We start from the raw sequence: 22,320 nt of genomic DNA on the forward strand, positions 1-22,320 counted from the left end.
CAGAGGGTGGCAAAGGGTCGGACACAACTTATCGACTAAATACAACAACAAATAAAAATTTTATCTGACCACCTAAATAAATCAGCTATTTTGGAAGTATAAGTTAAGGTTTTAGGAAGAATAATCTTGGGCCAATGACTTCATGCAATATGTATAAAATTTGAAAGGAATCATACATATTTCAATTACTTTTTTATTTCAAGATTTATTTTAATTAATTAATTAATTTTAATTGGAGGCTAATTACTTTACAATATTGTGGTGGTTTTTGCCATACATTCACATGAATCAGCCATTTCAATTACTTTCAATAAGCACTTAAGCTTTCACAATTGAAGAAACTAATGCTAGTGAAACTGATCACCAACCCAGGTTGGATGCATGAGACAAGTGCTCGGGCCTGGTGCACTGGGAAGACCCAGAGGGATGGGATGAGGAGGGAGGTGGGAGGGGGGATCGGGATGGGGAACACATGTAAATCCATGGCTGATTCATGTCAATGTATGGAAAAACCACTACAATACTGTAAAGTAATTAGCCTCCAACTAATAAAAATAAATGAAAAACAAACAAAAAAAGAAACTAATGCTAAATGTTTCATTAAGAGTTAAAAATGTCTCACTTCTATATAAAACTCTTGATTTTAGGGATTTGATACATAAACCTATTGTGAGAAATCTGATTTGTAATCTTTAAAAATATGTAAAATACTGCCCTTAATTTGAGGAGAAAAATATACAAATATTTGTTATATAAACAGACTAGAGGCTACCCCCATTAACAGAATTCTAGCTGTCATACTTTTGACAGTTTAATTTCCTTATTCATGGTTTTTCAGCACTTTACTCGAAACTGACAGCATTTGTAGTTTTTCTAAGTCCAATTTTAATGTGCTACTACTTTTGGAATTAAAACACATGAATGATTCCAAATAAGTCATATTTATTGTCATTATAATTTTTCCATGTAAGGAAGAAGGGAGTAGCAGCAACCAGGATTCTGAAATTCAAAGATTTTATTTATCCTTTTCAAATAATCTTGTCATAAATAAAAAGCACTGACAATCATTACTGGCAAGTGTGAAGCAAGTGGTACTGTCACACACTTGGGGGAGTATAACTGAGTATAGCATTTTGGGAGTGTAATCTGGTACTGGAAAATTTTAGTATGCGTATGACAACCCTTCAACCCAGCAATTTAACTTCTTGAAATCTACTTTGGAGAAATACTGCCTTATGTAGATCTGTAACTGATATCATGGAAGTATTTCCAAGAAACATTGTTAATTGAAAATAAAAAAAAAGAGGTAAAGAAACCATGTACAAATATGGTATCATCTACATAAAATAAGACAAATTAAAACACATACAAAACAAAATCATGTATGCATGTATGTGTGTGCACATGTGCATTAAAAAGAAAGATTTGGGGGGAAAGACACTGAACAAACTATTAAGAATTAATAGAAAAGGCTGGGGCAAAGGATAGGGAGTAGAGAAGAAAAAGGAAGATATTATTTGTACTCTTTGAAAAATCCATGTGAAAACATTAGTGTATTACCTGGGTAACTTACAACTTACATACACACATGTATACAAACTTAAATACAAAGTAGGATCTTCTAAGTAAAAATTATAAAAACCTATTAACGAAAATTCAAAAACAAAATTACTGAAATTTAGCTTAGTACTATACTAAAAGAATATTATCCACTCCTTTACCAAATTCAGTTTATTACAAGAATCCAAAAATGGTTCAACATTAAGAAATCCATTATTGTAAACCAATACAATTACATATAGTTGGTTCTTGCTATTCGTGGCCTTATATGTTTTCCATTTGGGTTGCAAAGAGTCAGATATGACTGAATAACTGAGCATACACACACGTTTTATAAAACCACTAGGAACAATGAATTAGCAAATACTGAACCACTGCTCGTAGGGGAAATATAGAGTGAGGCTTCTGTGCACTTCTGGTCACGGTATTTTTATTAGTCCAACAATATATAAATCTGTTGTGTGTATTTATGTTTAAAGACACCTTATTTAGTATATATTGTTGATTCATTAACATAGAACTCATGTCCAACAACACTATAACTCAAGCTGGGACAAAACTTAGCTATTAATAATTCATATTTTCTCCATAATGTATATTATGGGCTCTCTTTTATATAGGAACACCAGAGAACACTTCAGCACTGTGCTTCAGGGGCAATTTTAAACAGTTAAACTACCAAAATAAAGCAGAAAACTGAAGAATGTAGCATTAAATAGACTGCAAAGAGGACACTTGTTGCGAGAGCTGATACAAGGCAGAGCTTCACTGTGTTTAACCTCAGCTGAAAATGCTATATTAGGAGATTCAAATTTCTCACCACTGCTCATGTGAATATCTGGTATGTCTGTGAATGACAGTGAAAGCACTCCAAGTGTTGATTTTGGGGTTACAAATACATGTTATAGTAGGTGAATTTGCAAATACACAATCTGTGAATAATGAAGATCAACTGATTATTTCCAACAAACAAAAAAATAAACAGGAGAGCATACTGAATCTCTATATAAATATGTTCAACACAATGCTATTTTGAGGGAAAAATTTTTCTGGAAAAGGAATGATAAAATTTAACACCTATTCCTGATACAGAAAACTTGGACTAGATGAAAGCTTCTTCTAACCTACTTCTTAAACTTTGGTACTGTTTCCTAGTAACACTGTATGCAGAACACCTAAAGACATGAAATAACTCTTTATACCTCTACTGTTTGAAAAATTCTTCATTGTGAGTATCCTTGCAAAACTGTGGAATCTACTAATTATTGCAGAGAGAGACAAGAAATGAGATAAACATTTGAAAGAAAAGGACAAAATGATTATTTGTAAATGATATCAATGCCTACCTAAAATCCTCATGTAACTCAATAATAATCAATTCATGGCCATTTGTTTCAGCCTTATCCCTCAATTTCTGTACTATTTTGAAGCAAACTCCTGCAAACTCTCTATTATTTCATCCATATATAATTCGGTATGGATCCATAAGAGATATCTTTTTAAAAATAATATTATGACAGTATTATCTCAACTTGAAAAAAAATGAACAATTTTTTTAACACCAATTATCTAGTCAATGTTCAAATATTCAACAGTCTCCGTGCCTTTTCAACTATATATTTAAATTAGGATCTAAATAAGTGATTAGTTGAGAGATATATCTGTTTTAATCCATAGACTCCTCCTGGTTCAATTTATTTCTTGAAGAGATCAGGCCTTTTTTGCCTGGTAGTTTACTACAGTCTAGATTTTGCTGCCTGTATCCACATTGTCGTTTAACATGTTCCTTTGTCCTACAACTTTCCTGTAAGTTGGTAGTTAGATCTAAAGGCTTAATGAGATGTGGGTATAACTTTTTGGGTAAGACTACTTCATTGGGTGGTGTTGTATTCTTTCATAAACAGACATAAAATATTTCTGGTTGTCTCTATTATATGTTGTTAGCAATCACTGATGATCAATACCTAGATATTCACTGGGGAGCAAAATAACAATGTTCTAATATTCTTCATTTTATTAGCTAGATAGTTCTCTAAAGGGACACCTCCCCATTATCTACTATTTGGTTGGTCAGTGATATATAATTCATACAGAAATGACACTTCCAGTATTTACCAGATTTGAAAATAATGAGCTTGTTCTATTTATGACCAACTAGGTTTTCTGTTTGTTTGCCTTAGCTTTATTATAAACTTATGGATTTAAACATATCTGATGTGTTTCAATTCACTGTAGTTGTCCTTTCTCATATTCAAACTGTTCTACTTTTTGGATGAGTGTGAAGGGAAGTACTGTTGGTTCAGGATTACAGGTAGCATGCACTGTATCTTTTAATTTGCTAAATAACTGTGTTTAGGAAACAAGGTACCAATTTGGACAGAACAAAGGTTCCTCGTCTAATGGGAGAAAGACAAATAAGTGAAGGATTACAATACAATGTGATTACCTGCTGGTAGAATAAATGGCCCAATTTTTCATGAAGGCAAATCAACATTTCTTTAAAAAATTAAAATTCTACCAGCATTTTTCTCAAAGTCAAGTAGTAGTCATCTATGTGGGGGAGGATACTGAAAGAATAGACAAATTCTTAATAGAAGTGATTCTGAGATTGGTAAGATATATATGTATAAAATGTTGGAATTTTTAAAATAATAGGCCTATATTAATTCAATAATAAATATTTTAAAATAAAAAGAAGTGTTGTAACACAGAATGTATTAAATAGTATAGAAGAAATTAACTGCTAGGGCAACAGAAGGTGTCCTAAAAAGTTTCTGAATTCTGTTCATATTCCACCAGTTACCATGAGAATTAGGGCAAGTAGCTTTATCATTTTGAGCCTTACTCTCCTCACTTACAAGGAATAGCAATGTCTATTCTGCCTATTTCACAAGTTTGTGGGGATGACCAAGGGTGAAAAAGTGTCCAAAAGTATAAAGTTATAAACTAAGGAGAGTCACTAATGCTTTCAGGCAATTTGGAACACTAGTTTCCATAAGAAATTGAAGTTTGTCTAATCTCCCCTAGTATTTCTTTTCCGTTGTTAACGCTAAATTCTTAGCACTGTCTAACAGAAGCTTCTACAATGATAAAAATATTTTATATTTGTCCTGTCTGTTCAATATGGAAGCCACTAGCCACTCTGGCTATTAAGCACTCAAAATACAGCTGATGTCTGAGCTATAGAATTTTAATTTTAATAGCTAAATGTAGCCAGTGGCTACTTGACAACTCAGTCTAGTTGTTTCTCTCTTCTACCTCTCTCCTTATCTAAATATTACAAATGCTAGAATATTTTCATATTAACAAAGAAAAACTTCTCAAGAACTCTTCACTTCAAAAAAATCAAACTTTCGAGAGGTTCTAGAAAAGTACCTTAAAGTTTTAGATGTCATCTGAGTTTTAAGGCCAAATTATTATTATTACTATTTTTTAATTGAAGGATAATTGCTTTATAGAATTTTGTTTTCTGTCAAACATCAACATGAATCAGCGGTAGGTGTACATATGTCCCCTCCCTCTTGACCCTCCCTTCCCGTCTCCCTCCCCCCATCCCACCCCTCTAGGTTGACAGAGACCCTGCTTGAATTCCCTGAGACATACAGCAAATTCCCGTTGGCTATCTATTTTGCATATGGTAATATAAGTTTGCATTTTATTCTCTCCTTACATCTCACCCTCTCCTCCCCTCTCCCCATGTCCATAAGTCTATTCTGTCTGTCTCCACTGCTGCCTTGTAAATAAATTCATCAGTACCATCTTTCCAGATTCCATATATATGCATTTGTATATGATATTTATTTTTCTCTTTCTGACTTCACCCTGTGTAAGTCTCTAGATTCATCCACCTCATTAGAACTGACTCAAATGTGTTCCTTTTTATGGCTGAGTAATATTCCAGTTTGTAGATGTACCACAACTTCTTTATTCATTTGTTCATGGACATCTAGGTTGCTTCCATGTTCTAGCTATTATAAATAGTGCTGCAATGAACAATGGGGTGCATGTGTCTTTTTCAATTTTGGTTTCCTTAGGGTATATACTCAGGAGTGGGACTGCTGGGTCATATGGTGGCTTTAATCCTAGTTTTTTAAGGAAATTTCCATACCATCTTCCATAGTGGCTGTATCAATTTATATTCCCACCAACAGTGCAAAAGGGTTCCCTTTTCTCCACACCCTCTCCAGCATTTATTATTTGTAGACTTTTTGATGATGGAAAGGCCAAATTAAGAAAATATCATAAGAACTTAAAATTAACCATGTACTGATATTTTACATTGATTTAAGAAGGAAAACAGGTGTTTCTGTTTTGTTTTTAAAGATCTGCTTTGCCTTATGAGAAATCTGCAAAAGAAAAACTCAGTGGTTACCAAAAGACCTGTAACCATCTAATCGATCTTACCTTTAGCTCTGCTTGTATGAATCCTTGCACGCACCCAAACAATTTCATCAGCTTTTTGTACTGTCAAATCACTAATTCGAACCAAAACTCGATCTGCAGCAAAAAAGTGAAACAATTTTGTAATTCAGAATTTACAAAGAGATCAAGATCAAAATTACTTTGATAGCTAACGTAAATACTTGATATTATCTTAAATGATTCTCATCTCTAGGAACACTCCTTTTTATTGGTTTATAACATCATATGCTTCATATGTATAACATTATATTTCAGTTTCTATTCTTAACAGCATGCTCAATACCAAAAGTTTAGTTTTCAAACATCACCACAGATTTGACCCTGTTACCCACTTCACCATCCCCTCATGCTCCTTCCCCTCTAGTAACCACTACTCTGCTCTATGTTTTGTTGTTTGGTTTGCTCATTTATTAATTTTTGTATTCCATCCATGTTGTTGCAAAAAGCAAGATTTCATCTTTTTTAATGGCACACATATATACCACGTCTTTTTAATCTATTTATCGACAGGCACTTAGGGTGTTTTCACATTTTGGCTACTGGAAAAAATCCTGCAGTAACATAAGGGTGGACATATATTTTGTACATATATTTTGATTAGTACATATATTAGTACATATGTTTTGCACATATATTTTGATTAGTACTTTCATATTCTTCAGATAAATACTCAGAAGTGGAACAGCTGTATTATATGGTAGTTCTATTCTTAATTTTTTGAGGAGTCCCTGTACTGTTCTCCATAGTGGCTATAACCAATTTACATTCCTACTCACGCTGTATGAGGGTTAACACCTTCTCTATCACCTTCTGTATGCAATTTGCCTCAAGCTGTAGGAATTGAATATCCTAAATACCTAAATACCTCTAAAACCGATCCAATTCTCTTTCATCTTCACTGCCACCATTCTAAACCAACGTACTATATTATATCTTGCCTAAATGAGAGCAAAAGCATTCTAACTGGCAATCCCTTGATAATTCAATCAACAGTAGAGTCAATATAATTTCAAAGTGCAAATCTCCTGAACATTTCAATGACGTATAAAGCCAAACACAGCCTATCTTCACCTGCCTCTGCCTGAGTGGACATGGTATTTTTGCTTGCCTGTCATAGTATGTAAGTCAGCTAGCTACATGAGGGGACTCTCTGCCAGGCCTGGACAGTCACAGCACCCCATTTCCCAGGATATAGTGACTGTATTCAACTAGGCCAATCAAAGTCCTTTTCTGGTATGTAATATACAGATAATGGGAATGAAGCTGTCTTCCTCCAGGTCACTGAGCTGAGATAGTATTGACCCAGGGCTGTAGCCACCATCTTTCCTACTAACTGAATTTGCAGGATGGGAGAATGAGGTCAATAGCCTAGTGGAAGCAGAGCCAGAAGTAGAGACTGAAAGCCCTATCAATAATGTTCAAACTTCTAAATCCTATCATGGCATATGCCATCTTGTACTTTGTTTCCTACTGTTACATGAATCAGTAAATTCCCCTTTTGACTATAAGTGAGCCCCAACAATTATGCCCCCCAATACTAACAGCAAAGTACTAGAGTCCCCCAAACAGGAGAACTGTGAAAAAACTATGGTGTGAAGATAGTGATACAAGACAATCATGATCCAGAAATTATTTTAATATTGTTCTAAATATGCAATAATTTCAGTATTAAAGAAAAAGATGTAAGCATTAATTAAAAATATTCTAATAGAATATTAGAACATCATGAATAATAAAAAATCTCAAGTCTCAATGGTTATGTGACTTGACTGTAACCAAATCTGTCAACATCACATGTTGGCATAACCTAGTTACCCTAATACTAAAAATACTTTTGTGGGGGATATTATAATAAAATCAAATTATAAATATATTTCACCTACTTTGCCTACATGTATTTATAATTTATCTCTTGAAGTAAAGATGCAGCTTAGAGAGAATTTGGTGTACAGGAGAATCCATGGTTCTCATTGCCAAAAGCAAAGAGAATGAATGTGAAATTTTCAAGCACTATTCATCACAAGAGGCTTTCTGTAAAACTCTGTACATGGACCTTAGCAGTTAAGCTGACTTCCAAGTCTGCTGTGTAAACTCAGACAAAAGAAAGTGTGAAAGAGAAAAGACAGACACAGTAACATAATATTTTAAAAGACAGATCTGAAAATGCCAAGACTGAAAGAACAAATAACTTACTAGACAATCAAAATTCAAAACAAAACAATGTCTAAAAGAATAGACTTATGAGCAAGCATCATGATTATAGTAATTTTAATAGTACTTTGGAAAAGAAAGAATAATGGCCCTTCTTTCATGTGTCATTCCAATGAATTAGCATAGGAGTTCTCAACCTTTAATGTATCCACACACGGCTGAGGTGCATGTCACACTCCCACCAATATGAGTGGCTAAGGCAAAGATTAGTGGCAGTAGGGTTTCAATTTGAAAACCTACTACCTCCTCCACAGTTAAGTCACTCATATTAGAATAAAAGAATTTTGGACAAATGGAAGCAAACGGATAACTTTATGTTGAACAAAATTTTCTGATTTTAACAGAGGTAAAACCAAGGGTAGAATTTTGCTGTTATTTAGTGTAATCAGATTACATAGGTAGTTTAACCTTTCTTTTGGTAGGGAAAGCTAGTAACTGTCATAGTTACTATTATAACAGTAGTCTGGATTTGATAGCTAAATGGGAACAATAATTGTGGAAAAAGGTGACTGAGGCTTATGTAAGAGTCAAACTCCAGTGAGATTTTTGATGTTAGAACTCAAGGAAGTGCAGTTCAGAAAGACAGATAAGCTGAGAAAAAGTCTCACATGACTTCTTCTGCTTGTCCTGGCAGGGGTAGTAGTCCTTTCCTATAGCATATTGCTTCTGTGCCATTGTGTACTCAATTATTTTACTTCACCAGCTTTATCTTTTGGAAATGGTTTATTCTCAGCAACCTATTTTGGTCTTTCATTACACATTTTCCCAACAAAGCTGGGGAGGAAAAGTGATGTTGTGACCATGCAGTAAGTTAAATCTAAAATAACAATTAAAACTGACCTGGGGTATATTATTTTCAAAGCATAAAATTCACAGGCAGGCATATATATTAGAAGTACTTGGTGCTTCCAATGGGCCAGAGCCTAAAGGTCTGCAGGTGTACCAAAGCTTGAAAGACATAATTTGGGGTGTCTACCAGAAGAAAAATGATTGTTAAATAGTTGAATAGGATAATCTTGTTGAAATTGCATATATAAACTAGAAAAAAAAAAGAGAAACAGACAAAAATAGACACAAAAAAGAAACAAATAAAAGGAAGACAAATGTTTACAAATAGAAAACTTACAGGTCTGAGAAAAACAATTAAATCATTTTCAAAGACATATTTATGTAAGTCAAGGAGGGTACTAAAAGAGGTAGCTTCATGAGGCATGCAAAAAAGGCTACATATGAAGAAAGAAGCTACTTTTATCTTTTATCTCCTAGGCCAGGTCAAGTCTTTTTACATGGCCACTTAGGAATATCTTTCTAATATAATTTACAGCTTAAAATATACTAATTTAATGTATTTTCTTCCTTTTCTAGATTAGAGACCCTAAATTGATAATGTTTGCACAGGGTTATGGTATATGCTTGGACTTTCAAGGTGGCTCAGTAGTAAAGAATCTGCCTGCCAAACAGGAGATGTGTGTTCCATCCCTGGGTTGGGAAGATCCCCTGGAGAAGGAAATGGTAACCCACTCCATTCTTGCCTGGGAAATCCCATGGACAGAGGAGCCTGGCTGGCTACAGTCCCTGGGGTCACAAAGAGTCAGATGCGACTTAGCAACTAAACAATAACAACAATGGCATAAGTTTACCATTTAAGTTTTTCAGAATTATGCCTTCAGTGTTATATTTTCAGTTATGTCAGCCTTACTTAAAACTTTATGAAGAGCTTTCCTGGAATTAGAAAGTAAAAAAAGCCTTTTTAAATTATCACATAACTACTAACCTGGTTTTTCTTGTGATTGTATCATTGAAGATACTCCATATCTTTCTTTTGCATAATCCTACAAAAAAAGTTTTTACATTATGACTTTTTATTTAAACACTGATAGCATAGTATTAATAAACACAGAAACACAACAGAAAAAGATGAATTCATTTTAACTTTCAGGACTATTTTATTAATTCAAACTAGTAGTTTTAAACTGTGGAAATATGTCATATCATTTATATATGCACTCCATAGAAAAAGGATAAGTATCCAGCTTCTGGATAATTTATTTTGAAGATCACCACTCCTGGATTGATATACCATACAGAACAGCATTCTCAAATAAAATTTACACACATGTACAACACATCTTAACTACTTTCTTCAAAAAGGAGATTAAACTACTTCAAAGCAGGGTTATAAATTTCCTCTTTTTGAAGGGAGAAGGATGAGATACCACAGTTTTATTAACTTCCCATTACAGGAAGAGATGTTCAAAGAGAACCAACAGTTAGGGATAAGTTTTCTGAGCACCAGATGTTCAGATTTTAGAAATCAGAGATGTTGGATAAAAGCTAACTACAACTTTCCTTTTGTAAAATACCATCAAAAAATTTGCCAGCTTCCTGTTCTAAAACCTCTTCATGATATCAGGTTGCAAGTGCTTCAACACTGACAATATGACACCAAAATTCCTATTACAGATTTTAAGCCAGGAACAGGAAAAAAAGAGGCCTAGAGTCTAGACTATTATTAACAAACTGTATTTATTAAATTGGTAAGCGGCCTTTTATTTTAATCTCACTTTACTGAGAAAATGATCTCTTAAGATCCTTCCAGCTATAGTGACAAAACTGCCCCAATGTCTACCTTATATAATCTATAGACCTATACTATTTGCAAAGGCACACTGCTAGTTTACATACTTAATCAGATCAAGAATACATAAAAATGGTTTCCTTCAAGGTAATTTAGGATGTGAATAAACAGTTCATTTCTGTCACTCTGTTGGAATCCTCTCCCTTAGATTTGGAAGATATTCGATTTTGCATTTACACCAAAACAAACCAGACAACATGTTAAGGTGCTTACTAAACAATTTTTTTTCCGAATTAAAAAAAAAAATACACCTTAAAGAAAATGTAGTAGGAGGACAGCATAAAAAGGTTACAGCATGTGAAAAGAAAAAAGGGGATCACTTATTAGTACTGTTCATATTTCAGCAACCCTATTCCATCTAATGTTTTTAAAATGACCTATTCCTTATGCAGATGATCACAAATTCATATCTCCTCAATAGAAAAATTAGCAGCCAGGTAGAAATCTCAATTTCATTAAGAGCACACATCACTGGTAGAACGGTTTCAAACACTCATTTCTGAAAAGCACAGATGGACTACGGGGTATTATGAATTACATAGATAATCTGTGGTCACTTCATCTCAAACGCATTCTCTACAATCTTCCCCACCTACCTCACTTGGGTTACTTAAGAAAGGAAATAAAAATGACAGCTTTTCTTTAAAGCTGTCACATGGAAAACGGTCATTATAGTGGCAGATCGCTTTACGAAGTACTGTCATTACTTGAAAAACATAAGGTACACGAGTGCTGAGCAAAAATCGATTACCAGTGGACATTAAAAATTTCCGGGGAAGAGAAGGAATACGTGAAGTACGTGCCTAACCCAACGAGGTTTAAGATTGACCCGGCCGCTCCTACTTCCGGGGCAACGGGTACTACACGCCCTCCGCGCCCCCCTCCCCCGCCCTCCAGCTCAGAGAAACGCTTCTAGTAAGCCATGCCTCCAGGCGCCCCAGTGAGAAATGCGATCCGGAGTGAGCCTGGCTAAGGTGCTCGGGCAAGGGCCCTGGAGGTCCGGTTGAAGGCTCCGGGCGCCCGGGCCCCAGGCCCGTGGCCTGCAGGCAAAGTGCCGCCAGGGATCCAGAGGCCAGGGCCCCCGCTCCCCCCGCCCCCCAGCGCGATCCGGCCCAAGGGTCTGTTCTTCCAAGGCCCGGAGAAGGAGGAAACCCACTTCCGCCGCGTCCATGATCTCCCGCGGCTTCTCCTGACTCCTGCGGCTGGCGTTGGCGCTGGGCATCTGGACAACTGGACGGGGCAGCGATCACCACCCTCCCTCGCAGGCTTCCGTAGGGCAGGCCAAAGGGGCTTCTCCCTCCCGCACAGTCTCCGCCCTCCCTGCACTCCGGTCACAGCACACGCGCTCCGACTCCGCGTGGAGTGTTGGCTCCGGAAAGATCGCGATAAGCGCAGTTCTCTCGAGATCTGCGGAGGCTGAAGGCCGCGCGCCGGCGTCTCCTTTTCTTGCCCCGCCTTGCGGGACTTTGCCTGGAGTTAGAGGAAATCCCCGGGAATTCCCCGGGAATTAGTTACAGTGTCGCGAGATCGACTCTGAGGGGAAAGGTCCCGGGCATGCCAGTTGGCACGCTCTCCCACTCATTCATTTTTCAGCCATATCCCACCTGCGAAGTCTACTGTGTTCTCTTTTCAGCCCTATTTACTCCTCCTCGCTCTGAGAGCACACTGTTTGCTGAAGCGTCCACACACGCTCAGAACTTTTCCTTCCTTGAACTTCTCCGTCAGTACTCCCCAGCGGTAGTGTAGCTGCCTGGACTAATGGCAGATTTCGGAAAAAGCTGCCATGTAGTGGGACACAGGAGTGCTGGGTTATAGGTAGATGGCTTGTTGAGGTAGGATTGAATACTGGTGTCCAAGTCATGTGTGAAGTGTAAGTGAGGTTGCTCAGTCGTGTCCGACTCTCTGCCACCCCATGGACTGTAGTCTGCCACGCTCTTCCGTCCATGGGATTTTCCGGGCAAGAGTACTGGAATGGGTTGCCATTTCCTTCGCCAGAGGATCTTCCCGACCCAGGGATAGAACCCGGGTCTCCCGCATTGTAGGCAGCCGCTTTACCATCTGAGCTACCAGGGAAGCCCAATGGCAAAACCTTCCACAGAATTGCACCGATTGCCACACAATTGGTCTGATTGCATTGTTAAAGACAATGTGTAGAGTTGGTTGTCTAATGAATGAATCTCTCCGATTTAAGCTTTTTTTTTTTTTTGGTCATCCACGAACCTCTTTTTGCGATTGAAACTGATTTAGGGGCTTGGTAAAATACTATTTCCTCTGCTAGACTTCTTTGCACCCTGCCATGTTTTAATTATTCTAGCAATCTTAACCTGGCACAAAGTGGCACAGTTTATACCTTTGTTCAAGAGTGCGATTAGACGCTAGCGTGACTGAACGGGTTGTGGAGGTTACTGCATTCATGTCCTGGGATAGGATAGTGAGAGGACACGTGGTCCCAACCCTCGTGTAACTTACCGTCTCACTGCAGGTGTGAAGTATGTGTAACTTACCGTCTCACTGCAGGTGTGAAGTAGGGGTACCAGGTGCTAAAATTTTCTTTGAAGGCATTCACCTCAGGCTTCTCTGAGAAACTGATACTTCAGCTGAAATCTAAGGCAGGGGTAGGAGTTAGCCAGGTGAAGAGACCAAAGAATATTCAAAGCAGGGGGTTAGGGAGAGAAAGATCATGGATCAGTTTTGGACGTAGTGTGTATAAAATGCCTTTGAGACATTTAAAGGGAGAATGTCCAGGAAACCTCTAGCTTTGTGGCGTCTAGAAAAAGATGGGCAGATAAAGATGAAGAAGACACTGCCAGGTATGTGGTAATTGATGCCCCTGGACTAGTGAAGAGGATGTTCCAAGAAGAAGGTGTTAACATTGTCAGCTGCTGCCTGAACTTCAAGTAAGATGGTAACTGAAAAGTAGTTGTTGGATTTAGCAACGCAGAGGTCATTAGTGTTCTTAGTAAACACGTGAAGTGATGGGGTCAGGATGGGTGAGTGAAAGTAAAGAAATAAAAATAAAAGTGATTACAGCCAACCTTACTCTGTGATAAGCACTAGTGTCAGTGTTATAATCTTTTTGTCTATGGGGAAATTCAGGCAGAGAAGTGGAGTAATCTGCCCATGGTCTCAGAGACATTAAATGATGTATTTCAAAGCAGGTAGTGTGGTGCCAGGATCCATGTTCTTAACCACTGTACCTCACCAACTTTCCTGTCTTTTGGAGATAATGAGAAGATAAGATGGGAGCGGAAGGAAAAATACAGGTGGTAGTTAACAAGGAATAAGTGAAGCTTTTTTTGAAAAGAAGATCTCAGTGCATTTAAAAACTAATGGGAAGGATTCGTGAAAAAGTAGATTTTGATATACAAGACTGAAAAGGATTGAGTGATGGCATAAGTTTTTTTTTTTTTTTTTTTTTTTTTTTAATAAGGGAGAGATAGGAGGTGGGACAAGGGGAAAAGGAACAATTCCTCTATCTCAGCTGGAGGTGAGGATGCTAGGATAGTGGTAGATGTTTGATTTTAGGGCAATGAGAGATCTCCCATGTGATGACTTCTGTTTTCTCTAGAAGAGGAGGCTAAGTTATGAATGATGAGTTTGGAGTTTCCAGGGGAGGTAGAAAAGGGAGATTGGTGATTTGAGGAGAATAGAAAAGGTTAAAATATTTATATTTCTTCAGGTTATTTGGTATTTGGTATTATTTCTGGACATTGTAAGGACCCGTTTAATAAGGACCCATGATTTGGTCCTGGAACTGAGACTTCTCCAGTAGCACATGGCTGATGTGGTGCCGTTACAAAGAGGCAGTTACTTCAGCACTGTGGAGGTTTTGGTGCTGACGCTGTACAGTAGAAGGGAGCCCAGAAGAGATTTGCTCTAAGTATTCAGTAAATGCCATATACATCCCAGGAAAATGAGAAAGAAAATTTTACCTGTTAGTTTTTTTGAAAGACCAACGTTGGGCATGTCATTTATTCTTCGATGAGGATGGAGGAAAGGAAAGGACAGAGATGCAAACAGCTGAATGTGGCTCTGTAGATGGATAGGTGGCCCTGAAATTTGAAAAAAAAGAGTAAATTTTATTCCCCTTTTAATTGATCAATGATTATTTATAGGCATCTATTTTGTGCCAACAATTATGCCAGGTTCTGGCAGTAAAGAGATAAATTAGGATCCTGGTTCTCAATAATACATAATCCGCTTAGTAAAATCGCATATAGCTAATGATAAAGAAATGTAAAACTTGTTGTAGTAGTGGTAAGTACGTGCATTTCCAGCGAGAACCCTAAGATTCACTTTGACTGGGCCAGTTAAGGACACAAGTCCACTACTGACCCAATCCATACAGTCAGGGAAATGGAATATTCTGATTGGTTTAGCCTAGTTTGCATTTCCCCTGGAGTTTGGAACAGAGTTAGCTTACAGGAACCATGTGGAAACCACTGTCGGAAGCTAAGGGACAGGGAGATGGACCCTGGAAAGGCAACTACAAATAACCATTGTAGAGGTCAAGAAGATCTGGGCTTTGGACAGATAAGCAGACTCCAGGGGAGTGCCTCCTCCTATCTAGTCAGGGTTGTTTGGATATGCTGTGTTAGTAACAAACTGATGCCCACATCTCAGCAACTTCAACCACCACCACCACCTATCTCTTGTTCATATTAGGTCTGTAGTAGGTTAGCAAAGGGGCTGTGCTCATCTAGTTACTCAGGCACCTAGGATGACAGATGCTCCATCTTGGCACATGCTTCTGATCTCAACAGTGAGCAGTCCTGAAGAAAGATCTTCATTTCCAGCTCAGGAATTGAATCTGGGTAGCTTGGATTAAGGGCTTCCCAGGTGGTGCCAGTGATAACCCGCCTGCCAATGCAGGAAATGAGTAAGAGACATGGGTTTGATTCCTAGGTCAGGAAGATCCCCTGGAGGAGGGCATGGCAACCCCCTCCAGTATTCTCACCTGGAGGATCGCATGGACGGAGGAGTCTGGCGGGCTGTAGTCCATAGAGTCACAAAGAGTCGGACAGGACTGAAACACAACTTAGCACACATGCATGAACAACCTGAATGAAAACCAGGAATCCTAGCTGCTAGACCACCAGGGGCTAGAAGCTAAAAGCAAAGTTTCCCTGGCTCTTACCTTCATTGAAAACAAGAATATTTCAGGGAGGCAAAACTTGTGAAAACAGGTACAAAGTTTATTATTAAAGACACACACATTAAGTGGGACAGCACACAGAGAAACCGTTTTATTTAAGACTGAAGCAAGGAAGAAATACACACTCAGAGACAAAGGGTATGGGCATCCCCCATAACGAGGAGGAGTATAGTATGATTTAAATCATACAGGACAGTCCTTCTGGGACTTGGTTTACATTTGGCCAATTACCTTGTTTCTTTTTTACACCTGACCTGTTCTAGGACACTTCCCAACCTGTGTGCACATCTTTTTGCTAAGATGGAGTCCATAGCAGAGGCCTTGCAAGTGGGTCCATGGCCATACTTACTATGGGGTGGTACCCCCTCACTTTTTGACCCCCAAGGAGCCTTTCTTTGCAGGTGCAAACAGGGAAGTTTTCCTTGACTTCAGGAGTGGTCACCTTATCTCTTTACTTCAGCAGAGCTCAGTTTCTGCCACTAGTTTTGACTTTGGAGTGTCTGGGTAAGCTTCGATTTTATTCCACTTGACAAACCCCAGCTGTGCAACCCAGGGGCTATCTATCTCCTACTAAAGAGCCTGGCCATGCGCAGCCCTCTTGGAGCACCTGCCGTTAACCTGAAACTCGCTTACTAAGCAGTGGTTACCACAGGACCGTTAGCAAGCAACTGCCAATGAGTGACCGTTGGTGGTCCTGCTCAGCCATTGGTTGGTGCTGCAGTGGGCCCTTCCCCCAAGCAACTGTCAATGAGTGACTGTTAGTGGTCCTGCTCAGTCATTGGTCAATCTGTAGTGTGCCCCTCCCACAAACAGCTAACTGGCAACGAGCAACCATTACCGGGACCATTCAGTCAATGGTCCTCAGAGTGGTGGTCCTCAGGCAGAGAGTGAGGTAAGAGGCAAATCCTGGCCTTCTCTGTGGGCCCTCTGACTTACCTGGCCTCAGGCTGGTGGGTGAGCTGGGGTGGGGGGGGGGGGTGGCAAGGCACAGGAAACAGGCTTCATGGTTGTGTCGTTCTTGGCTCCAGATTACTCGCCAAGGCCCCCCAGCCCTTGAGTTAGTGAATCTGTCTCCCATTCCCATCTCTGCGACTTAATGGCAGGGGTAGTCTGCCTGGGTCGCAGTCTTTTGGGCCTGGCCTCTGCCATTTGGGTGACTGAGGAGCCTGAGGGTCAGTTGGGTCCCGGGCACCTGGCTCTCAGCAACAACAGCTGGGCAAAGTCTGGGAACATGGCCTTAGGGAGCTATCAGCTGAGATCTGCCTCCTCTCAGCCAGGACGTGGACCTTGGAGGGTGAAAGTTATGCCTTGGGACCTTGCCTCTTCTTGTCAGAACAGGGAATAATATTTATTTGGTGGAGGTTTGCAGGAACATTATTACCTGACCATGACCTGACCTTAAGAACAGAGGTTCTGACACCAAGAAGTGCCAGAACAACAACTACTCACACCCCTCCCTCACCTTTCCTAGAAAAGGGCTTTGCTGAAAGCTTTTGGGGAATTTGGGGCTTTAAAGGCATGAACCACCCATCTCATTGCTGCTGCTGCCGCCAAATCACGTCAGTCGTGTCCGACTCTGTGCAACCCCGTAGATGGTAGCCCACCAGGCTCCCATCCCTGGGACTCTCCAGGCAAGAATACTGGAGTGGGTTACCATTTCCTTCTCCAGTACATGAAAGTGAAAAGTGAAAGTGAAGTTGCTCAGTCGTACCCGACTGTTCGCGACCCCATGGACTGTAGCCTACCAGGCTCCTCCGTCCATGGAATTTCCCAGGCAAGAGTACTGGAGTGGGTTGCCATTGCCTTCTCCGCATCTCATTGCACGGCATTGCAATAAATGTTTCTCTGCTGCTTCTCCAACATTTTGGCTGGCCTCACTGTGTGTCAGACATACAGACTTGTGTGTCGGTAACACTACCTCACTTCCATGATCACAGAGGCAGGGAAAAGAGAACCTAGCTCTTAAAATGGCTGCCTGAAGGTGACACGTTTCATGTTGTACTCTTATTTCATTGACCACACAAGTCACATGGCTATTCATGAGTTCAACAGGGCAGGATAATTTACTCTTTTGTGAGGGAACATCACTGGATTTTTGTGATCAATGAAACATTCTATCATACTTATGAGATTCCAACATAGAAGTGAGTCTATGAAACTGTTCCATCTTGGGATTTTTTTTTTTTTTTTAAAGCTTTTATTCCCTCAATTAGGTATAGTCCTAAAATAGGAACTGCTCTTCAGAAATCTGAACAAAAATCCCATATATGTCCCTTACCTAGGGTATGGATCTTAACTTTCCATTGCCTGTGAAGCCTCTACCTGTACTTACTTCCTTACTTTACATGTTCCTTACTCTACATGTTCTTCTTTACTTTGATCCCTTAACTTGATAGATTATTCTTATTTAGGACGTAGCCCTGGGGGAATACTTTTGCTTCTGGCTCTCTGTCCTGAAGGTGATGGAGGAGAAGAATTTACCAGATCAGTGGCCACTGATACCATGTGCCTGAGGTCTTGTTAATCTACTCTAATGAAGATACAGCTGCAACTAAAGCTTTGACTTGGTTGAATTTGCAGTAGTCAACTGCCAAACCCCTAGATTGTTCTGGTTTTTTCGGGAGCAAAAAACGGGAATATGATGGGGACTGTCAGCTATCAGGTCTTCAAGAGATGCACTCATCTCTGCCATTCCCCCTGAGCATGTGATACTGTTTATGATTCATCATCCTAGTTGGAGGCTAGGGAAACAAATTTAAAAGTTTTCCTGTTAGCTTTCTGCAATATGATAGCTTTAACCCATAGGCCAAAGAACTGTGAGGGAACAGTTTTGCCTTGTCACTTGACCTCCTTGTAGGCATCCAAATAAGCCATGTAGGCAAGGGTTGGGTTGAAGTGCAGCTAATCTGAGTCTTGGAAATACACCTTGTGATACTCCTGTAACAGATGGGATGAAAACCGTCTCCCACTGGCTTCCCTGTCTCCTCTGGGAGGCTGTCTGATGAAGTACGGCATTTTCTGCCATCCTCCTTACCCCTACTCCCCACTAGTGAAGCTAAACAATGTAAAACTACATAGCCAGTGTCTAGCCTCCTTGGTGTCCCATAAGTCACACTGCAGTCATCTGGTCCCTTTTGTTTCAGTTTTGTCCTTTTTTGGTATGAAGGGCAAGGATCAAGTTGGGCTGGCACCTTTGGCTGTTCTTTTTACTGTGTAAGTGAGTACCAAACTGTTTAAATCTAAAAGTGGTTATTATGTCTTGACTGATCAAATCTGTCAGGGTTTGACCTTGGCCTTGCTTGTTTTGTGTGTTCCTGTCTTGCCAGGAACCAATGTGGGGTTTGCCAACTACCAAACGTGTTCATTCCAAACTATGCATTTAGAGACCAAGAAAATGACTATGAGACCCATGAATCCACTATAGGTGTGTATTGCTGTTAAGAGGTTTGAAGCATCACTGAGATTCCTAATCCTTTGTATGTGATTTTTTTTTACCATGGAAAAAAAAGAAGTTTGCAGGATAGCTGATAAGTAAGTTACCACTAGTCTTTTTCTTTGTTCCTAACCTTCTGAAATTTCACAATGTGTACCAACCTATGGGTCTAAATTCAACATTGTGCTGGACACTCAGCAGGCATTTCAGCCTGGAAACTCACTTAATTCTGGGGCATTTTCTTAAAAAAAAATTTCTTCAATGATTCTCTCCCTTTAATTCCTCTCTGCTTTCTTACTTCAATTATTATTCAAATATTGGCCTTTTCAAACTGGTCATCTTATTTCCTTATCATTTCTCTTCATTTTCTATCTCCTTGCCTCTTTAAACTGCCTTTGAGGAGATTTCTTCAGCTTTATTTTCTAATCTTTCAATTGAGATCTTCTCATTTCTGCTGTCATGTGTATCATTTCCCATACACCATTTTGTTCTCTGAATTGTGTTTTAAAAGAATAGAATCCTGATCTTTTTTATCAATGCAATATCTTTCTGAGGATATTAATAAGGTGATTTTGGGGGGTAGGTTTTAAAGTATTCTCTTTGAATAGCCCATGTCTTACAAGTTGCTTTTTGTTTGCTTTTGGTCTCTATCTTTCTTGTTAGAGACCCACATCAGCTGTCTGGTTAATTTTTATTTATTTACACTGTGCTAAGTTGACATAAATAAATTTATATTTTTATAAATTTTATAATTTATAAATTTTATATTTATATTTCCTGTTTATTGTGATGTTTCAACATTCATTCATTCACTCATTTGTTTATGGGTGATTCTTTGATTGTCAGCTCAAGTTAAAAGTGGGCACTAAAAAGCTAATTAGAAACTCTGAGCATTTGACTGGAATTTGCCAATTTCAAGTTTTACTGGGTCATGATCTGGTTGGGCCATTTGATGGGCAAGTTTAGGTGTCTATATCTTTAGTTCTTTCCCTTTGGCTAGTCAGACTGTTCAGCATAAAATGCTTCTAATCTCCTGCCTGAAGAGAAAGGTCTTCTAATGTTCTAGGAATGTTCAGCATTCTACATGCGTGTGGTCACTGAATTCTAGTTTTGGTATAGTACCTAGGTTCTAAAGTTCAAGGACCCTCTCTTTTACCCTCTCCAGAGACTACATCATGTCAGGGTAGAAGAGGACTCTTGACAAAATAGTGAAGTAGGGAGGGATGTAGGGATCAGACTTTTCATGTAGTTTCCCACAGTTTTCCCTGTAAATTCTCCTCCCCACTTCTATTTGCAGAGGTAGTTGTTGCTGCTTATCCTGAGTATTCTGAGGTTTCTATGGTATAAATTAGGTTGTTTCTCAGCTTTCCTGACTACTGCCTTAGGATTCAGCTTTTCATATCTGCAAAATTGCTTAGCACTGGCCTGTCTGCTCTCCAGCTCCTCGAATTTTGGGGGTATTCTCCCCCCTTCTGTTCTCTCATCTTTTTGATTTTAGTTTCTATAGGACTAGGGGCAGAAGCAAGATTGGATCTGCCATCCTAACACAAAAGTCATTTTTCATATTTTATTTTATAATGTTAGTGCAGGTAAGGGGCTTCCCAGATGTCACTAGTGGTAAAGAACCTGCCTGCCAATGCAGGAGATGTAAGAGATTCAGGTTGGATCCCTGGTTTGGGAAGATCCTCTGGAGATGGGTATGGCAATCTGCTACAGTATTCTTGCCTGAAAAATCCCATCGACAGAGGAGCCTGGCAGTCTATGGTCTACAGGGTCACAGAGTCGGACACGACTGAAACAACTTAGCACACACACACTTGTGGTGCATGTAAGACACTTAGCTGATGACTAATGCTCATCCATTTGTTCAACAAATATTTACGGAGTGCCAACTATGTGAAAGGCATTAGTCTGGGCACTTGAGATACATCAGGGAACAAAGTAAGATAAAGATACCAGCTCTTGTAGATCTTACCTTTTAGAGGTGTGGAGGTAGACAATAAAAAAAATTGTAATGAGTAAATTCTAAAGCATGTTAGACAGTGATAATAAGAAAGAAAAAAAAAGTAGAGCAAGATAAGGGAAATGGGGAGTGCTGAGTGGCAGGAGCATGGGGTGAGCTGCAATATTAAATATGATGATCAGAGTAGGCTTCATTGAGAAGGTGACATTTCACAATTTAAAGATAGTGAGAGACGAGGCCAGGAACATATCTGGGGAAGAAGCAGTCCAGGCAAGGGAACAGCCAATGGGATTTAAGGTGAGAGGAACAATGCAAATATCATATACAACAAAGTAATGTCTTCAGGGCCTCTGAATTGTGGGCCTAAATGACTCCAATTTGCTAAGCAATTTTTTTCACACAATTTTTTTTTTCAAATTGTGATTAAGAAATCACATAATATAAAATTTACGCTCTTAACTTTTTAAAAGGTACTGTTCAACTGTGCTAAGTGTATTCACATTGTTGTATAATAGATCTGTAGAACTTTTTCATCTTGTAAAACTGAAACTATATACTCATCAAAGAACAACTCACCATTTCCCCCCTCCCCAGTTCCCTGGAAACCATCATGTTAGTTTCTGTTTTCATGGTTTAACTGCTTTAGGTATTTCATATAAATGGAATAATAAAATATTTGCCCTTTTGTGAATTGTCAAGATTTTTGAGTTCTTCAGTTCAGTTGCTCAGTTGTGTCTGACTCTTTGTGACCCCGTGGACTGCAGCATGCCAGGCTTTCCTGTCCATCAACTCCCGGAGCTTGCTCAAACTCATGTCCATTGAGTCAGTGATGCCATTCAACCATCTCGTCCTCTGTTGTCCCCTTCTCCTGCCTTCAGTCTTTCCCAGCATCAGGTTCTTTTCCAATGAGTCAGTTCTTTGCATCAGGTGGCCAAAGT

At 39.1% G+C, this 22,320-nt stretch overlaps 1 protein-coding gene across 1 annotated transcript in view; it reads right to left on the reverse strand.

The window, feature by feature from the left end:
- The window catches only part of DARS1 (aspartyl-tRNA synthetase 1), a 62,433-nt gene extending 50,244 nt beyond the window's left edge, over positions 1–12,189 (reverse strand). Inside the window, exons 1-3 of the mRNA XM_065931461.1 lie at positions 11,988–12,189; positions 9,968–10,025; positions 5,965–6,057 (exon numbers count right to left, since the gene is read on the reverse strand). Of these exons, the coding sequence (XP_065787533.1) occupies positions 5,965–6,057; positions 9,968–10,025; positions 11,988–12,053 (217 nt within the window). The 5' untranslated portion in view covers positions 12,054–12,189. The remainder of the gene's footprint in view (positions 1–5,964; positions 6,058–9,967; positions 10,026–11,987) is intronic.
- Between the last annotated feature and the right edge of the window lie 10,131 nt (positions 12,190–22,320).

The sequence above is a fragment of the Muntiacus reevesi genome, chromosome 3 (genome assembly GCF_963930625.1).
Source record: "Muntiacus reevesi chromosome 3, mMunRee1.1, whole genome shotgun sequence".
Lineage (NCBI taxonomy): Eukaryota > Metazoa > Chordata > Mammalia > Artiodactyla > Cervidae > Muntiacus > Muntiacus reevesi.